At 36.1% G+C, this 20381-nt stretch overlaps 1 protein-coding gene across 1 annotated transcript in view; it reads left to right on the forward strand.

The window, feature by feature from the left end:
- The window catches only part of PIP4K2A (phosphatidylinositol-5-phosphate 4-kinase type 2 alpha), a 107466-nt gene that overhangs the window by 71990 nt on the left and 15095 nt on the right, over nucleotides 1-20381 (forward strand). The window contains exons 4-6 of the mRNA XM_066552285.1: nucleotides 2246-2398; nucleotides 14058-14204; nucleotides 16870-16908. Coding sequence (XP_066408382.1) covers nucleotides 2246-2398; nucleotides 14058-14204; nucleotides 16870-16908 — 339 coding nt within the window. The remainder of the gene's footprint in view (nucleotides 1-2245; nucleotides 2399-14057; nucleotides 14205-16869; nucleotides 16909-20381) is intronic.

The following is a 20381-nucleotide window of genomic DNA, read 5'->3' on the forward strand; positions in this document are numbered from 1 at the left end:
GACTTCAATACATTAAAACTTTTCAGTAATGGAGTGGTGGGAAATCAATTTCAACAGAAAAAAATCTGAAAACAGGCAAAGAAAACTGCTGTAATACTTGAATTCTCTATGATCTCAATACTGTGTGAGGTGATGGTGTATCAGGACATATGTTTGTTAAAACTGACTGTCCAACAGCCAGTGCAGAGAAGGAACTGCAATGTCTGCAGTAGTGTCCCTAAAGCTCTCTTCTGATTAGTCTAGAAAAAATGTTGATTTATAAACCTTAAAGAAGCACCCACATCCTTTCATTCATTACTGAGTAGAGAGGATAATAGAGAAAGATGTCACTTTTTATCATAGACATCAGTAATTACTCTGGTTCATTGTACAAGCCTAGAAATATATAGAAAGAGGTGCAAAAGATTTATTTCTCCTACAGTCATAATTAAGGTTTTCATTCTAATAAGCCCTTGTAGAGCTGTGTGCTTTTACGTGATTTACTGTTATTCCCACTACTCATGAGTATTTCTGTTGAACTAGGTAACCTTGTGGGAAAATGGTTTTATTTCATGTTAAATTGATTTCAGAAAGCACCCCACAGTTGGGATAAATTAAACAATGCTTGAAGGCCTATTGAAATCAATGAATCTCCAAAATATAGAGACATAATTGTATGTGTTCAAGTGTCTTCTTAAACTGGGGCCTATGGTTACCCTAATTTCTTGGTTGAGGTTATTACTTTATAGTAATTACTGACCTTCTGTTGCAGGGCTTGAACCTGCATGTCCAGCTCCTGCTGAAGTCCATAGAGCATGTAAACAGATTTACCAATGGTTAAAACCTCCAAGTAAAACAGAAGTCCTACAAACATTAGGTTGTGTGGGTTTTGGTACCTGAATGTGGTAGATGGAGTGTATTGGTAATAACTCTCTCAGAGCATCATTGTTCTTCTAGTGCAAATCTCTTTTGTGACTTAGTTCATGGTCACAACATGAACCACACAAACATTCATTCTGTAACTTGGAGCTGAACTTTTGCTGTTTAGGAATCTGCAATGTATGCATTTATATATAACATTTTATTTAAATTATATTTGAACGTAAAATGGCTTTTCACCTAGCAGGGAGAACATTAGGCTATGTGAATGTGGAAAGAAGGGAGGTATATTTCAATTTAACAAGAGCTGTTTGTGCAGCATGGTACAATGAGGAAGCATAGCAGGAGCTGAGGTTTTCTGCTACCAGTAGGGATATACCAGATGGTTACTGCAAGTTTGTTTCATAAACATAGAAGTGTTCCAGTAGTCTATCATTAACTTGTTTAATCTTTTCAGAGTATGTTCGTATTTATGGAAATACACAAGGGGTCCAAAACATCGTTGTTTTCTCATGGCTGTGTTGCTGCTGTTACTACTTTTTTTTTTGTGCAATTCAAGTGTATAACAATTGGCATATGTTCTTATTGGTAAAGAAAGATGTTTCCAGGCAAAAAGTTGTTATATTTCTTCTAATTTTTTCGGGGTTGTTTTTTGTAAGTATAAAGAAATCTAACCTAGATACTATTTATTCTCTGAAAAAAGCAGAAGGCTTCGCTTTCTTCTGTTGAAGCACCAGTAATTTTAAACTTCACTCTAAAAATAGTCCCTAATCTCACTTCTAAATGCTGTACAGTCATTAACTAATTTTCTCCTCTTGAGACAGTATGGAGGTAGGTTTATTCTACAAAAGGGGGTATTGTACAATGTTATTTGCCTAACTCTAGATATGAAATCATTGAAATAGCTCTGGTACTAGAACTCAGAAATGTAACTGTGATCTTGGTTATGTACCAGATGACACTGTCTCAAGAACAAATCCCACTAAGTGTTAAGTGAAACTATAACTATGGATGAATCATCTCTTTATAATTATTGTGGTGTAATGCAGTATTCCTTCTGGATTTTAATTACTGTATGTTTTCTTCCCCAAAGCTGATAATATACGTCTACCAATGTCCAATAAATTCTTATTAAATGTTGAGGATGGGTTTTGAACCACTGATGAGCAATACCTTCCTCCTCAAACATGCTTTTCTTCTCAGAATATTTTTGAATTGTTTTCTCAAGATAATGTAGTGTGTGAACACGTGCTTTTCAGAATTCAGCTTGGTGCAAATGTATTGAAAAATATTTTAAAATAAGTGTAAATTGTTTATATGTGCTCTAAATAAAAGTTACGTACTCCTGTCTGACTTGATGCTTTTTTTGTTTTAAATCAATTGACAGAATTCATTGACAAGAAGTGCACCCCTTGCCAATGATTCCCAAGCACGCAGTGGTGCCCGCTTTCATACATCTTACGACAAAAGATATATCATCAAAACTATAACAAGTGAAGATGTAGCAGAAATGCACAACATACTCAAGAAGTACCATCAGGTAATAAATTAACTCTACCAAGGTGTGGGATGTTTTCTTAAATATTAGAATGCCGATCTTTTTTAGAGGCTTAAAATATTTAAATTAATAATTATGGAAAAAGTCACTTCAGACTTTTTCCCTTTTGTATCAGCAATTTACTGTATGTCCGTAATTCACGAGGATGGACTTTTCTAAATACCTGCATTAGCATTTGATAAAAAAGAAATGTCTACATTATAGAGGTAACTTGGAGGCTGTAAGGTCCTTTGCCTTACTAAAAAGGTGGTCTTTCTTTTGGCTGGTGGACTCCCAGGCTTGAAGGTATTTTATTCTGGGCTTGCTTGAAGATGTCTGTGTATGAGTGCTGCAGGTGACCATCTCTTTCTGATCTGGTTAGTGAATGTTCTGTGTTTTGCAACAGATTTCAAATATTAAAGTTGTATTATATAAGAAATTAAAAATTGGATATGATTAATGTAAAAGTCCTACTATTAAAAAAATTGGTTTTGATAATGTGAATTTTCATACATAGCTGTAAAGTTAAAAGTGAGCAGCAGAGATCCCTCCAGTCAGCCTTGATAGCTGCCATACTGTGCTGGTGCATAGTTTGTGTGGCTGGCACAGAGGGGAGCAGAACCTGGGAATTACAAAAGGCTTTAATAAAATCAGTGCTAGTTTTCGTAGCCCTACATCTATTTGAATAAGTTCTAAAGCTACAGAAGTCAGAAAAGCCTCTAAAAGATCACCTAAAATATGCTATGCAATAGGAAGGGTTTTTTGTCCCTATTTCCTTCTTCCTTCTTCTTTCTGTGGGTTGGAACTCCACGTAAAGACTTAAGGACATTTGGGATTGGGCTTTTTTATTGTTGTTTAGGTAGTTTATTTTTTGTTGTGGAATATTCTTCTTTGTAGTACTTTTTTTTTTTTTAGTACATTACTTTTGTAAAACTGGTTTTAACTTCTGAGGTGGGAAGCCAAAGCATTCTTTCGGGTACTTGGAACTGAAGATATTGCCAGCCATCTTTGTAAACCTCAAAGGGAGACCTCTGAAGTCCTTCCAAGTCCAGAGTAACTTGGGAAGCCTTCAGGATGTTAGATGTGAACTCTTTTCTCTCTTCCTGTGGTGTTCCTCTGTTTAAACAACACGTAGGACCATCATATGTTTGTTTTAATGTGAATAAATATTACTATTAGAAATTTTCTTGAGACATTCTTCTAATGAGAGTTTTACCACAAAAAAAATTTAAACCTAATTTAAATCTAAATGTATTTTGGGGGTTATTTATATGTGAGTTTTCCAACTTACTATTTTAGTTTTCATCTGAAAGGATTTGATCTGTGAAACTGTACAGCAGAATTAAAGTTTTAGTCTGTTTCATATTTGGCATTAGAAGCTAGTATTAATGATACAGATTTTGAGACTTAATCCAGCTGAAAAGTTATTTTGTTTTTCCAAACAGTAACTTTGCTTTTCAAGAGTATCAATGAAGACAATGCTAACATTAATGAATTTAATAATTTTAATCTTTTTCATTAATGCTTCCCAACATCAGGGTTCATATTAGGCTAGGTTACAAGGAATAATTATCTGAAATTTATCTCTACCAGGCACCTAAGGTCACTTTATACTAGTAAATCTTTCATATAAAATAGTTCTCTCTGATGCCTCCAAGAGATTCGTAAAGATACAACTTGTATTTCTTTTTGTCTCAGAACTTGAAAGCACTGTACAAAACTAAATACAGAAGCACTCAAGTACAAAGTAAATTAAAGACAGTTTAATAATTGGATTTTTTAATTTAAATAAATTCATTTCAGGATCTTCAGCAATGTACTGAACAAGATCTAAATTAAATCCACTAGCTCTAATGACAGCTGACACAGTGTCCTCTGTGCTGCTGCTGAAAGTTGAATGCTTGGGATCACTAGATACAGCAGCTTGTCCTCCCATTTCTCTAGATGTTTTTTAGGTATGCAAAGGTTATCTTCACTTGCTTTTCAAAGTCTAGCAAACCCATTGTCCTGGTGGAAAGGTGTTATTATTCCGTTGACCAAGTTGTCCCACACAGTTTGGCCTTCTGCTAGCGAGCAGTGCAATCAGTGCCATCCACCGGCGCTTGAGCTCATTAGTGGTGCCTGTTGTGGTTTTCATTTGGGCCAGCTTATTGTCTCCCAAATAATTCTGGGCAAGAAAAAAGGTGTTAATTCAGATGAGTTAATATTCCTACTTAGGAGTTTGAATGTAAGCAACCTTTTTTTAGAGGGGAGCTTAATAACTGAGATGTGAGTTATTCCATTCCAGCTGGAACTGATGCCTGTGGACACTCCAAGACCTGTCTGTTTCACTGGTGTGGATGTAACTGTATGTTTCTGTAGTAGGCACAGTTGCAGTAGCATAAGACTTTTCAGATGCTGTCCTGGTACTCTTGTAGAAATCTTTGTCAATAAAACAAGTTCTCATGAGTTCAGTTTTATTTTGGCATACTCTTTCTGCCAATAGAGGAATTGTCAAGTTCCCTCTATTGATTTTCATACCTTACTGTCCAGTATCTTTTTTGATTGTTAATAATTGTACACTAGAGTGCCAAATATGGGAATTTTAGGGAGAAGTCTGCTAGTTAGCTATTCTCCAGTTTCAGTTCTCTGATTGTCAGCAGCACTCAGCACGTACGTGAAAATTCCTGGCCGAGCTGTGTTTCACAGCCCGACTGGGATTGGGAATGGTTTGGAACTTCTAGTGGCATGCCCCTATAACAAACCCTGTGCCAGTCTGCCCTGAGAGCAGAGCTGTATTTGAAAGATTCAGCCTTCTGAGAAAGGGAGTGTATATACCCAATTAGGTAGTACTGGGATCATCCTGGAAAGGACAGCCTTTTTCAGGTGCATGAAGTCTAGGGAATTTTAGGCTTTTTCTCCCTTGTTCCCCCAAAGGAGCTGAAGCTAGATCATCTGTCCATTAAGAACTGTGTCTTGTAAACCATTATGTTGCACCCTCTTTCAAGTGCCCAAGAAGGCAATAATTGTCCTCCATTTCTTCTGACATAAGTATGAATGAAATTGATGCCATTTATGACAGACAATCTCTTTCAGGTTTTGTTTTCTCCCCTCTGCAAATTCATTCCAGGTTCCTTTCCCTGTTTGAAACTCTGAATGAGTTTCATTTAAACCATAATATTTACTCACCTGTTTCCTTATTAAGGCTAATAGCACAAGGCTGATAGAATCATTCTAGACCTTGAAAGCACCTCTGTCTTTGCTTAAGGACCAAACAAGCCTTGTCAAATATTTTCCATGACTGCTTGAAGTGCTTAACAATAAATACCAGGGGAGACACCTATCTTGAAACAAAGAATGCTTGAGAGGGAGCCATCACAAGGAAGAAGTGTGAGACTCCATGTGTCCTTCATTCACCAAAACGGTTTTGATCTTGGCATTTGTAAAAAAGCTGTTGTTTTCCTTGCACCTTTTTGAACTACAGAGCTACCAATGAGGCATCTGGGAGTTTGTGTGGTTGGCAGAGAAATATAGCACAGCAGCTTTTCCCATGAACCTCCAAAATCTAATTCCAGGTATCAGTTACTTTTTTGGAAAGTCACCAAAGGGTTAGATACAGACATGTACACTGCCATTGGCAGATAGAATGAAGGTTATTTTATCAGTAACTGGACATCATGGAAATTTATAGTTCACAAGCCCATGCAGTTCTGTTTGTCCTTCTTCTCTCCATCTGTCTGAAGGTGTAATAACCTGTCTGTTCTTTGGAGCTCAGAGGAGCTGAGGTTCTAAGTACACAGTCCGTATGTGTAGGAGTTTACAAAAGGAGCAAGAATAGTTCATAGCCTGTAGACACTTGTAAGCTTAAAAATCCCAAATCTAGAGTGGTGTTTTAAAATCATCAAAGATTCCAAGCCCAGGGCTACATGCTAGAAATGTGTAAATAACTGAAAGTGAACTGGGCTTGAAGGAGTGTTAGGAGAAGTTATAGAAACAGCATGTATGTGTACATATGGTGATTCCAACTTAAAATTGTTGAATTGTAAATAATCTTGACAATTGTAAATTATACTTGCTATTCAAAATCATGAGTTTTCAAAAATCGTGGGCTTCCAAAATCATTTACCCTATGATGCCTTTTTTTTAAGTGGCAGTCAGGCCCACAACCTCAGACAGATGGTGAACACTTCAGTCTAAACACTGACACATTCTGTCAACTCATCAGATAAGTCTGACACTTTTAGTATTGAATAGAAACACTAGAGATAATTATTTTCTTTTCCAAAGTTAAAGGAAAAAAAACCCAAAACACTGAGCAAAACAAACCATTAAGCAAACAGGAGGAATTATACTTTCCACCATGTTTAAAGAGCAAAGTGTCCCATGTTTTATGACAAGACTATTAAAGACCATCATGCATGGATCAGCCTTCTATCTATGTTTGGAAGACAAAACAGCCTAGAGCTAGGTTTTGAAGTGTTAGGGTAAATACAAATATATGGCCTGCTAGGTTCTTATGCTGTGACTGGCCATTCTAGCCAGTTTCTAACTACTGTCGTAATTTTTGGTACATAGTTTGAAATACTGCTTTTAGGCACATGTATTGTTAATTTGCAATCAGTTTGGACTGCTTGTATTATTGGTGTATTGTCAGTTATGATTAGAGCTCCTCTCACCACTCTTCAGTGTTACTCAGCTGAATGTCATTTACTTATCAAATGCAGTAGAACCATTGATATGCTCAAATGGGTCAGACTTTCAAGTTTTAGGGAAACTACTGCTATATGGGCTCATAGATGTAGTTGGGACCTTTAAAATTGTGCAAGTTAATCAAGCATGTTTATATTCAACAGTATTTGAGAGCAAAATCAAATATTCATTGGAAATACCTCCAAATCTAGTGCAATCATGTTTTAAATCTAGCCTCCTGACCTCAAGAACATGGACCAGAAAAATAGATTTAAAACCTACTGCTACCTTTGGCATTGTTAAGGAAGAGTCCAGCATAGTCATCTGTGATAAGTGTGTTGTCAGAATTTCACCTTGTGTTTAAGGAATGGATAATACCCTACTTCCTCCTAAAGGGAAGCTTTCTATTTCATCATATATTCCTGTGCAAAAAGTTTATGAATTTATATAAAATATGTATTGTAGATATTACTGTATTTGTAGATATTTTCTAAAGTACAAATGTTATTTTCAAGGACAGAAATCAGTAACAGTTGAGTAAAATTCTGAAGGCAGATTTTATAGTATCTGAAATGTCAGAATCAAGACATTCTGCCCTTTCCAGTGACATTAACTTGCTTTAAATCTTAAATTGGTATAAAAGAGGAGTCCTTTGCTCTTTGAGAACAGATGATGGGCAGGTTAGAAATTTTTAAAAATAAAATAAAGCAATTTTAATGTCTCCTTCAAACACTTTATTTCTTTTTCATTAAAACTACTTCAGAAGGGATGACTTCTCATTGCTTACACCCAAGTAACTTTAGTAAAGAAAAGAGAAGCCATCTCAGAGCAGGTGAACAGGAGAGAGTTGTTAGCATACAAGCCTTCCAGCATAAAGCTCCTAAAAGGGACCTGAGTGCTGGTCCCTTTTAGGTTTTCTGTAGGCAGCTGTCCCTGCTGAAGGCACAGTTCTCTTCCCTGCACAGGTAATTGTATGCAGAACTGACACCTATTGCACTGCCTGTTTGTCTCCCTGGCAACCAGCAGAAATAGTGGTGAAGGAGAGGGACTGCCCATTTACCAGACACAGCAAACAGTGCAGCCATGGGGAAGTGAATGGGAAGAAAGAATAGAATGAGCAAAAAAGAGGAAATAACAGACAGGAATAAAAGACAAAACAAAAGCAGGAAAATACTACCTTAGCTGCTGGATGGGAAAAATATTAAAGAAAGAAGAAAGCAAATTAAAAGGAGGAAAATGTTGGCAATAAAGTGAAAATGGGAGAAATTGCACCAGTAACAGTGTTAAGGGCTATACAGGAACCAAGGAACAGCAGCAGATTGTTGTGTGGAATGTAGGAGAAAAATTAAAACCATAAATAGATAAATATTGAAATAGATAAACATTATAGCAGGTTGAAAACAAATTTGTCAAAAAATTGATGGCAACATGGACTGGAGAATAGCCCAGAAAAGAAAGTGGGGACTAGGTGCCTAGGAATTTGCACTGGTGTAGATGGGCTTGTCAAGCTGGTAGGTTGCTGAATCAGAGCTACATTAAAGTTTGTGTCATCCTCCCTCCACATCAGTACCTGCACAGGTTATCAGTGGCTTCCTCCCAACCCCCATCTCTGCTTTTGCTGCGTGAGTTTTACTCATATGTATCACAAAAAAGGAAAAAGGTAAAAAGGCAAAGCAAGGCAGTATAATGTAATGTTATTTAAACACAGATGTGAATGAAGAAAGATGTAATGGTGTCCTTGACTCTGTATGTCCTCAAATAGTAGGAGGTAAAGATTTCTGGGAGGTTTGTAAAGAAATGCAGTGGGAAAAGCCTTTCAGCAGTTCTGTGTGAGAATCCAGAGGCAGCACAGAACACAGCTTCTGCCCTGTGCTAAGATAACTGACTTACAGCAGCTTTGATCTGAAAAAACAGGAGAGGCAGAAAAAGGAGACATGAGAATGTATGTGTTCTCATCAGTCTGTGTTTCACCTGCCCCCAACAGGCCCACTCTGCTTATAGGTGACCCTAAAAATGGGAAACTCACTAGGGTGGTTGTCAGATGGAATTGCAGAGGGCTGATATGCAAAGGGATCACACAGACTAGAATTGTAACAAAGAAAACCACCTTGAAAGTCTTCCCTGAAAGACATTTCATAGGTAAATAACTACACAAAATGGCAGAATGATCTTGGCTGCACTGGCTCTGTTGAGGCCAGGGTTTCACCAGGCAGGTGTTTTCTATTGTTTTTTGTATATATAAGTTATTGATGTTGTGCACAGCACTTTTCAGAAGAGATCAATCCCCACAGTGAGTCAGCTGTAGCAGTATGAGGTATGATGTTCCTGGTAACAGATCTGCAGCCTAGATAATCACGTGTGCTGGTAACATTGAGATTACACTGCACTCAGAAGTAAAAATAACTGGCCATGTCTGAAACAATGTGAAGTGTAAGGCTGTGAATCACAAGGCTTATATATAAAAACCTCTATATTTATTGATTACTTCTTTAAATGAAATTATTTTCTTACATGGCTTATTTGAAGAAAACAGCTTTATATGCCTTGGAAATCTGTAACTTTCTGGTGTAGAAAGTTTCTGGTGTTACAGATTTAATTAGCTGTAATTTGGCTAATTAATCCTTGCAATGTATCACATAAGTACCCAATGCATAATATTCTGTGCAATTATTAGGGTACAGGAAAATGGCAATAAATGTAATATTTATAACTGAACAAGTTCTTAGTCTTTCTTAGGGGGAATGAGTCCACATGTCAGTGCTTGTACACAAAATAAAAATGCTTGTACACAAAATTAGTGAAGGATATTTCTGAGTGCAAACAAGAGGATATAAAAGAACAAGTTGAGCACAAAAATTACTATCAATGTCTAGCCTGCACAATGTCTAAAATAATTTTAAATAATTACATAACTTGCTATTCAGTTTCTTTAGTGGAAGTATCCAGTGACGAATAGACTTGTCACATAATTCTGCTGGAATATCAAATGCTTGTCTTAATCATGATACCAAAATTTGTGAAAATAATATATAAAGGGGTAACAAAAAATGAGTATATTGTGTATTTCTGAATTAATGTTTGCCAAATAGGGCTGTGAGAAATAGGAATGCTGACTTTTCACATAGAATGAAGATAGATATAATTCAGGATTTAAGCTGCACCAATATCAAATCATTCCACAGATGATCTCCAAGTGGAGAAGGAGAAATGGTAGAAACAGAAATTTTATTCTGTGTTTTTCCAAAAAGAGCCAAAAGTAGTATAACTTCTTTGCCAATTAATGGTATGCATTATGTTATCTTATCACATATCTGATACCTTACTAGCATTGCCATAGGGAAGCAAGAAGCTAGTTAGATTGGTAAAGTTTTATTCTTACTAAGGAATCTTGAAGCTGTATTTATACAAAAATTAATGGGAAATAGGCTCATAAAGAATTTCTTACTAATTTTCAGCTTGAAGCATGGGGTTCAAGAGAGTTCAGAAATTTCCTTATTTGAAATGTGCTGCACAGCTGATAAAACTTGTCAATATGCTGATGTTACTTTACTGTGTTAATAATAATATTGTCCTCGTGCTGTGCACAAACATGAAAATTGTCTGAATTAACAAAAGGAAATTATGGGGTGTTTATTACAACACTCATTTTTAAAAAATGATTTTGTTACTGCATATAGACTTGTAAATGTATTAGCTGAGTATTACAGTTTTATTTAGCAAGTCTGCTTAGTAGAATTGTTTTAATGTTCTTTTTAGAAAAAAATTAAAGGAGTGAAGGTCTTTTTCTTTCACTGAAATTTAGCAGTCCTGTTAAGCATGTACTGGCTTATTTTCTAGGCTCACTTTTTTTCCAGCTGTGAGTGGGAAACTTCAGGAAATCATTCCTAAAAAGCACCTTGAGGTGACTAAATTGCTACTTCCTTTATATCAAGATGGACAAATTGAAAATCTGCCAACCACAGTCACCAGTGCAAGTCCTGCTGGACTCCCACCCAAACAGATGACACGTTTTGCCTCCTCTGTGATGCAGATATGGGGGATTGATAGTTGCAAAGGTAGGAAGTTCTAGACCAACCTTGTAGATGCTGAAAGCAAGTGGCATTCCTCCCTCTTTCTTTTGTCTCCCCATCAGGATAAGAAATACTGTCATAGGAAACACTGAAATAATTTTAGAGGCTTTTCTTTCAATTGCAATGGCATGAGTGCCCACAGTCAGCAGCAAATAGGAAACAACTGTGCAGTACCTGGTCTGCTTTGAGAGGGTCTCTTAGAAGTCTGGGAGAGCACAGCCATGTCCCTTTTTATCAAGAGGAGCAATACTAGCAGAGCTTCTCATGTCTTGTGTTCCGTGCTGGTAACGCTGCCCTTTCAGAAGTCTTTGTTTGCACTCTAAGATAATGAAACAACAGTGCTGGTAAAGAACAATCCCTAACTTACAAACAGGACTGAAGCAACTCTCACTAGTGGCCTTTTTGTCCTCATTACATAGTACAGAGCAGCTTGGGAGGGGGTTGTATACTGCTAACCAAGTACTTTATTGTATGATGTTGCAGCGGGTACGGTGCTCATGCTCTGGTAAGGGCATTGCCATTTTACAGATGGGTACACTTGGGACCAGAAAGGTTAAAAGTGGAGTGTTAGCAGTAGCTAGGGTTGAAGAACCAGTTTAAGTGGCAGTACTGTGGCAGTCACAGCTGAGAGGAAGGGCACAGAGTTACTAGTCTGGTACTCAAGATGCCTAGCTGGCATTCCTTCCCATGGCACAAACTCTCTGTATGATTTCAGGTAGAGGTTCTGCATCTCAGATGCCCATATGGAAAACTGGAACAATAGTATTTATTTTAATTCAAATTCTGTAGTTAAAAGCCATAAGATTAGGAATTGCTGGTCTATTAAAGAGTTGAGTAGCTAGAAGTTCTGTGACACTAAATTCTTGTTGGAAGCTAGATTCATTTTCAACTTGTAGAACATAATCATCTTAAAATAGAAGTCAGTTAATAAATGTTTCTATAGGAACAAACCTTCTTACATTCTATAAAGCTTTAAAAAAGCATTTACTTTTAGAATATATGCCAAGTACTTAACATTTATTAAAAAATAATCAATGCATTTATGCTAGTATGGATTAGTACTTTTATGATTGGATCTTTAACAGAAAGGATGGTCAAAATAGGTTGTTATAACTGTTTTGTGATGTTATTAACAGCCCTATGACACTGAAAATCCTCCAAACTTAGAATTTCAATTTAAAACTTCAGTATTTTTTAAATACAGAAATCCTCCCAGGTGCAAACTGATCGATCTTTGTGCACTGCTTGTGACTGACCTTGCTTTTGTGGCCTTTTACTGCCAGACTTCCATTTGTGGTTTGGGGCATACAATCATACTCCTTTCCTAAGATTCTGATTTGTATTCACTGAGTCTCTGCAGCACCTTAAGATAATTTGCCTATTCATAGGCAGCTGGAGCTTAAAAGTGCTTTGCTGTTAAGTGGCACAACTACATTGGTGACTGTGTTCTGTGCTTTAGGGTTTGAACCTCCAGTACAGCTCCAGGGCAGGGAGAAAGCAGAGTTACAGCCCAAAATCTGCCAGCAAGATTTAACAGGGCTCATGAGTCAGTCAAAATTGGGTTCAACTGACAGTCAACAATTTCTATATTTGTTGTTCATTTCCTTTGTTTCTTGCTGGACAGGATTGTTTTCAGGATTCTTAAGTCAGTTTTTATTTTGCCAGTTTAAAGGTCTGTCTGTGATATGTGCAGATTCCAGTATAAAGTTAGTGAGAAGAATTCCTTAAAATTAGCAGAGGAGCCTAAAATCACAAAATCTCAGGGATTTCAAGAGCTTTGTTACAGTATTTGTTACCAAATACTACCTGCCTTTCTTAAACAAATGAAATTGCTTATTCAGTTGACTTGTTTTAAATTCTTCTAAAATCTGTGTTTCTGGGTCACTTTGGCATAAAGGAACAGCAGCTTCAGAATGCAATTAATGTTTAAAAGCTGGCTGTTGGTTAGATTTTATGTTTCCTATGTGGGCTTTGGGTTTTTACATTTTCTCCAAGTTCCTGTTTGAGACTTGGTACTAAGAGAAAGAGGAAAGCTGGCAAGTCCTTTCTGTTTTGTATCATTGTGGCTTAACTTTTCCTTGGTTCCACAAAATATATGAGTGAATGTTTCTGAGTAGGATTAATATAGTATGGGCACTTTTGTTCTGGGAATAAAAATACATCCTTCAATAGTTCTCATCATCAGTGTGTGTCTGCTTTTTCTGCTTCCTCCAGTGGTCTTTCTAATAGAACAATTACTTGTAAGGCAAGTGATTATTAAAAAAAGGACAGGTTGCAGGTGGCAAAATATTTCAAGGTTAATAGCCCATTTGTAATGGAGTATGGTGGCCTTAAGGAAATATAAGGATTCATAAATAAAAAAATACAGGGAATTTGCACTTCCTCTATTGACCCCAAAATGCAACCACCACATAGGAACTAACAGAAAGTTGGTGATAATAAATAATACCCCTTGCTGGTGACAGCGCCATGTGTGTTCATAAGCAAATACTGAGAATGGAGAAACATACTATTTAAATATGGTCTGGGAAAACACAGTATGGGTTACAGCAGTGTGATGTTCAAAAAAATACTTGGGTTTTGACATAACTACCAAATATATGCTGTCTGCTTAGGTTTGCTTTTTGTGTTAACATAAAAGTTAAAAAGGTCTGTCCAATGGAGTCTCCTCTTTTTAGAAGACTGTCTGTGGAAGTTAAGAGCTATAAGTTCAGCAGTTTATGATTTTAATATTTAGACATTAGCCTGAAAGCAGAATAACTTCCTCATGAGGTGGTTTGTTTTTGCATAATTTTTGAAGGTTTGTCACCACACAAACATTCAGAAAAAAAAATTGTTTCTTGGTATTTTATATCTAAAATCTAAATATATATTTATGTAATATATCTCGATCCTAATTTTTGTTTTTCCTTTTCATTCTGCAGTTTATTGTGGAGTGTCATGGGAATACACTTCTTCCCCAGTTTTTGGGCATGTACCGGCTTACTGTGGATGGAGTTGAAGTATATATGGTTGTTACAAGGAATGTGTTCAGCCATCGTTTATCTGTTTATAGAAAATATGATTTAAAGGTGAGAAATAACTGCTGATTAAATAACTGACAGAGTAGCTGAAAATCTTTACTATAAATGTTAGATTATGCTGAGGCTTGAATATTGCTCAGAATTTTAATTAATTTAAAATTGTGTCATGCAAGAGCCAGCATAACTTATTTCATTCTACACCTAGGTTTAGCAAAACTAAAGGGTGGTTTTATAGACATTATAGAAATTTATCTGTTTTGTGCATTTTTAAGTGCAGCAATTTAGCCAGGTATGTTTGCTAAATGTTGCTAGTGTTTAAAGGTAAAACCTTTCACACTAGTACAATAATAATTCTGCTTCTTACAGGTTTTTATCAACATTATGGAAAGCCACAGTTGATACTGCAGAGGGCATTTATAAAACAACTAAATAGCATCATTTCAATAAATGCTGCTAACAAAGTGCACCACTATGGCAAAAGCGTAATAATTTATTCGATATTTAAAAAAAAAACCTCAAGTGAAAAGGAGAAGAGTCTTTGAAAAACCAAAACATCTGCTTTTATCATAAGATCTGTTTTAGTTTTGTTTCAGAAGTTTTATCTGTCATTGTAATTTTGACAGTAGTTAGTATACAGGGCTTACAACAAATACCCAAAATGTAGTCTTAGTCTTTCTACCCAAGGGATGGTATTTTAATTTCCTCTGTAAAGTATCCCCTTAGAAACCTACTTCTTTCTAATACATTTAATTTCTATGTGCTGAACCACTAAGTGCATCTGCAGGCTTGCTTTAAGATGTTCATTTATCATTCTGTATTAGGAGATTTGTAATGCTGTAATGCTGATGGACCATCCTTTCCTACTGTCAAGTCTCCTTAGCAATTGCTTAGATAGTTGACTGAACTTGATTTATAAGAACTGATTTCCAGATTGTCAACAATTCACTTTCTGATATTCAGAAATATTGGCAGCAGTTGTTAGCAGATAAAGTTTGTTTTTTTTAATTTGAGAGAACTGTGACTTAGAGCATCATAATATACAGATGCATTAAAACGGGCATGAAAGCACAACAGAAAGAAAAAGTAATTATATACACTATGTTCTTAACATTGCTGTCAACAGCTATTTATGTTATTTACCTCTGTGAATGCTTCTGTAGTCTGTTCAGTTTGTCCAGCTGCACAGCATTGCTTTAACTTCTCATGCAATTCAAATTTAACATCAATATCATATTCCTCGAAACAAACTCCTTCACTGCACAGATTTATAGTGACACTGAATTTATTATAAATTACTTTTTCTTGTTATTCTTTGCTATGTCATCTGCAGTTGTAGATTCAGAGTCCTTTTTTGTACATGAATATTTTTGACACCAGTTTAGAACTCACTTTGTAGCAAGAGCCTTACCTCTGTAGATACAAGAAAAAAAGACCACAAATCAGCACAGGATTTCAAGGGGATTTTTTGGCCATGGATGCATTTTGTTAAAATTATTTCAATGTCATTTTTTTACCAAATGTCAAATTTGACATCCTCCCTAATTTTCACTATTGTGACTCTTTTTTCCTTTTCCTTCAGTTTGGTTTTCAGTTGATCTTTTTTCTGGCCTAATAATCTGTTGGAGCACAGAATACAATATAAAAGATGTCTCCTGAGTAAACTGAAATGTTAGGCTTTTACCAGGCTTTATTATCAGTTAAGAATAATTCAATGAAGTCCTTGCTTCAGGGCCATACATAATAACTAAGAGATCCTGTCCCATATATCTTTTCTCTCCATCACGTCTGAGTTTTCTAAGTTTCTTTCCATAAACAGAATAAAACATGCTATAAAAGGGTGTGGTTGGGGATCCTCACATTCTTTAAACTAGCAGGACTCCACTCCAGCATTTCTTTACACAATGCACACCCTTTAACAACCAGCAGAGCTAATTTACCCATCTTTCAATGCCCAGTTACCATATCTGTAGTTACTATTTTTTGCAGTGCTGTTACATGATAAACACGTGCTGGGTATTTAAAAGTGTGTCCTGCTCCAAGAAATTTTTAAGGAAATTATATACAGTCTTCTTTTTTGTCAGCTCCAGGTTATTTAGAAAGCATCATATTGCTCACTAATTTTAATCTAAAAACTAAATTTAAAAAGAAAATCTAAAGTGTCTTTGGCAAGCACTGTAAAGTCCTGTGAATCCACAGTTGATCTCTTCTCTTCTTTTTACTCCATGTTGCTGTGAGATGCTTTGTTCTTGTTTGTACTTGATGATCTTTTAAATACTTTTGTGTTTAGATTGTGTGACATCCTTTTCAAATGTGTGTTACAAATGTCCAGACAGTTATACAGAATAGGCTAGTCCATACCCATACAGCTAAATTGGCACCAAAAAAAAAGTTGAAAAGTCTGCCAAGCAAACTGAACTTCCAGCATGATACACTCAAAATGAGGATGACAGATGAGGAAAAGTGCCAAGAATTAGGAGGACAATAGAAGTAGAGCATTTGAGGATTTAATCCATCTTTCTTCTCTCATGATGCATCTTCTTCATATGATTGCAGCAGTTCAGCAGTCCTGGGCATTCTACCTACCATATCACCTTTCTTTAAATCATTTCTCAAGTTCAAAAGGATACAGTTCATCCTCTTTTTGACCTGTTATAACATTTTCAAATTAGTTTTTGACATATGCACATTTTTAGATCCATTTTTTCTGTTTCAGGGCTCTACTGTGGCTCGAGAAGCCAGTGACAAAGAAAAGGTATGGTGTATTTCTGTTTCTTTTTCAATTAATTAACCTTCTAGCCAGACTCAGAACAAACATAACCAGTGCTGTTCTGATCCTTTCCTTTTTTTCTGCCATATTCTTCCCTCTTGAGTTCTACCTTATCCCTCCTTTATCTGTCCTCTATTTCCTGCAGACCTTTGAATATTGGTTTGCAAAGGTGTTGTAATTTCAGAGGTAAGTGAGCCAATCCTCTACCTCCTCCTTTTCCTTTTCTCTTCTCTTAGTTTCTTCAGGGCCTGCCCTGTGCTAGGAAAACATCAGAACTTTGTTCCCTTCTCTCCTTCTTCATCTTCTTTCTCTTCCTATTTAATATTGAGATTTATGAATACTCCATGTCAAGTAATGGAATTATGTGATGAGACACCACCTCTAAACTGAGTGCAAGGATGAACCAAACCTTGAATTGTGAGAACCCTTGGGTATGTAAAGCTCATATAAATGAGCAAGTGACTGACAGACTTAGATGCACATGTAGCTGTAATGAGAGACAGTCTCCCTCAAATTCTGGGTTGAAACTTTGCTCTAAACAGAAATAGATTGCTTTATTTTTCTTCACCTCCAACTTCAGTTCTTTTGGAAAATTTAATGTTACCAGTTTTTCTTTGTGGTTTTAGCAAAATAGCCAGATGGCATTTTAGGAGAGGTTTCTCTGGAGATTCTACAGATAATTGGAAGTGTAAGTCTCCATCATCGGAGACTTTTTAGATTTCAAATTTGGGCAAGGTCTAACAACCCATGGCCTTGGTTTTCTTAATTTGTCCAAGCACATTCCTCCTGAATTAGCATGAGCTCATTCAAGAGTTCTCTTAAGAGACTTCATTTTCTGTTGTCCCCAAATGCCATTCAGATCATTTGTTTTTCTCCTAAGCAGTAGTTGTGCCATACCTGCCTCTCTGAGGCTTCTACAGTTCACACAACTGCACTAAAGGAGTGAGGGACATGCAGTAGCTGTCAGTTCTCACTGCATGAAAAACTCTGTGCAGGTTTTTCCACCTTTCCTAAGGCATGATGGAACACTTAAAATTCTTCTGAGCATTAGGCAGTACCACAGCCCCACCTGCAAGCTGCAGTTACCATTGCCAGCAATAGCTCTCTTCTGCTGTACCAGGCCCTCAAGATCATGTCTTGAATGGTCTCTTTTCTTTCTTTTGTCATCTGTTTTTGTTCTTGTTTAGTGGCAACTGTAGTGTTCTAAATGTGCAGGGAGTAACCCTTCAGTGTCTTAGAAACAATACCTCATGTCATTGAAAACCTCTGCTGTACTATTAAAATAATCTGATAGAAAGGATGAGGACAAATTATTTGGATGGGACTGCTTCAGGTTGCAACATAAATGCTTGGACTAGTAACATAAAAATTTAAAAATATTATGTATGGTCACTATACAGGATCTGATACTATACAGATGTTTAGCAGATAAGTTTTGAGCAATTTCTGGAGTGTGCCTCATAATAATAAATAGATCAATAATAGTACATGTATATTGTAGTTAATATATTGAGTGAGAACATTAAAGAAACAGTGCATAAATTTTGCTCCTGTATAAGTTCATGGCAAAATTACTATTGAATTTGCTATAGATAAAGTGAAACAAATTTGTGTTGTTTTATATAACTGCATAAAACAATTATTCTGTAAATCTAATGTGAAATCATAACTTCCATAAGGCAGATAACAAAAATTCTTATCAACTTCACATCTAGAACCTTTCCTTTGATTTTGAATACTTCTCTGAAAATAATGTACAAAAGCCTCATCCCCCTAATTCTTATTGTGCTATTTTAATGGTGTGATTTCTTGGGGATGGAACTGCACAAAGGCTATGGATGTTGTAAGCACACAGTCTGAGGCTTTGGAAGCAGCTTTCTGTCACTCAGAATTCCCCTCAAACCCGGTGCAATGCAGGAGGGAAGTGACAAGCTTGCATTCAGAAAAAAGATTGCTAGGAAAGGAAATTATTGGGTAGCCTTCTACATTCATAGAGGGAACATCATTTTACACTTTGAGACTCTTAGGGATTCAAACAAGGGGAAATTAGTATTTTGCTTATTTCATGGGTTTTGTTTAAGTTTTGGAGTCTGCTGGTTGATTTGAAAGGGCCAGAATACATTTTGCCTGTGCATTGAAGATGTTCAGAAGGTTTGTCATCACTATGATCTGAATCTCGTGCAGTAGGCATGACAACAGATTTACTCACTTAGACTACTCAAATCTAACACACAGCTTTTAGGTTTAGATAAAAAGGGTGTTGTATATTTATATGAATAGGTAAGGGAAGTCTGGTTCTGAAACTGAGCAGTGCCAAAGAGCTGCTGTCATGAGAGGTATTTCTGCACATGTGCCACTGATTCCAGGGCCTGAGGACTCTGTTGACCTGAATATGTAGATGATCCATTATTCCTGAGTGGCAAGTAGAGCCCTGTAGCATGGGTTTTTTACTTCCATTTTTTCTTAAATAGATGTCAGTGTTTCAAACTTTTTGTCGTCATCTGTGAGAATCTCAAATCAATCTTAAGATTTGAAAACAACTGGAAAGGTTTGACTTGAAGGAAAGGGGGGGAGGTGTTTTAGCAAATTCTCTAAAGAGATTTTGGCATCTCCTATCATAGAAGAAATTGCCCATAGGGATTAAACAAAACCAGACAATCTGAAAGCCTGAGCTGGTGTAGTAAATTATTAGCTAATTTTTAGCCAGATGCAAGCTAAATAATCAATTTATTAATATTATCTTGAAATGACATTAATATTAATAAATTTCAATTAATGGCAGTATAATTAGTGATTATAACTGTATGGCTATTCACATGTGAGAGTAATAAAGGAAGCTTTTGGTACTAAAATGTATGGCTAAATTATCTGGCAATGCCTAGTTTTTAAATGGGCTTTTAAGTAATTCATATCAAGTTATGACAACATTCAAGTAATCAAATGGTTTTCAGAATACTAAGCATGATATATTTACTTCTCTTAAAGCTGCAGAAGACAGAAAACAGAAGAGCAAGTCTTTCAGTCACATTCTAATGCAGATAAATTTTAGATAAATTACTTTGTAGAGGCAAATTTGGTGAAATTTCTGTTCTTGAATCTTTTTCCTATTAAACTAAAAGTTATTTACTCAATTAATAAAGAAGAGACAAATATGCAAAAAGATTTAATGGATAAGAAATCAGAGAAAATAGTATAGTTCTTCATTAGTTTAGTAGTGTAAAAGAGGTAATACTATTCAAACATTTTTTAAATCAGTTTTTTAGGATGAAAAGTTGCCTGATTGAGAGTGGTACTTTTCCATCCTGTTTGCAGTTTGCCTCCTGTTTGACTGTCATCAGCTGTTTAATATCCTAACATATGGATGAGCAGTTCCAAAACTGTCATTTCAATGTTTTGTGATAATCAGTGCAGAAACAAGCACCAATCCCTTAAATTTCACCTTAACACACAATGCCTTT

The sequence above is a fragment of the Molothrus aeneus genome, chromosome 1 (genome assembly GCF_037042795.1).
Source record: "Molothrus aeneus isolate 106 chromosome 1, BPBGC_Maene_1.0, whole genome shotgun sequence".
Taxonomy (NCBI): domain Eukaryota; kingdom Metazoa; phylum Chordata; class Aves; order Passeriformes; family Icteridae; genus Molothrus; species Molothrus aeneus.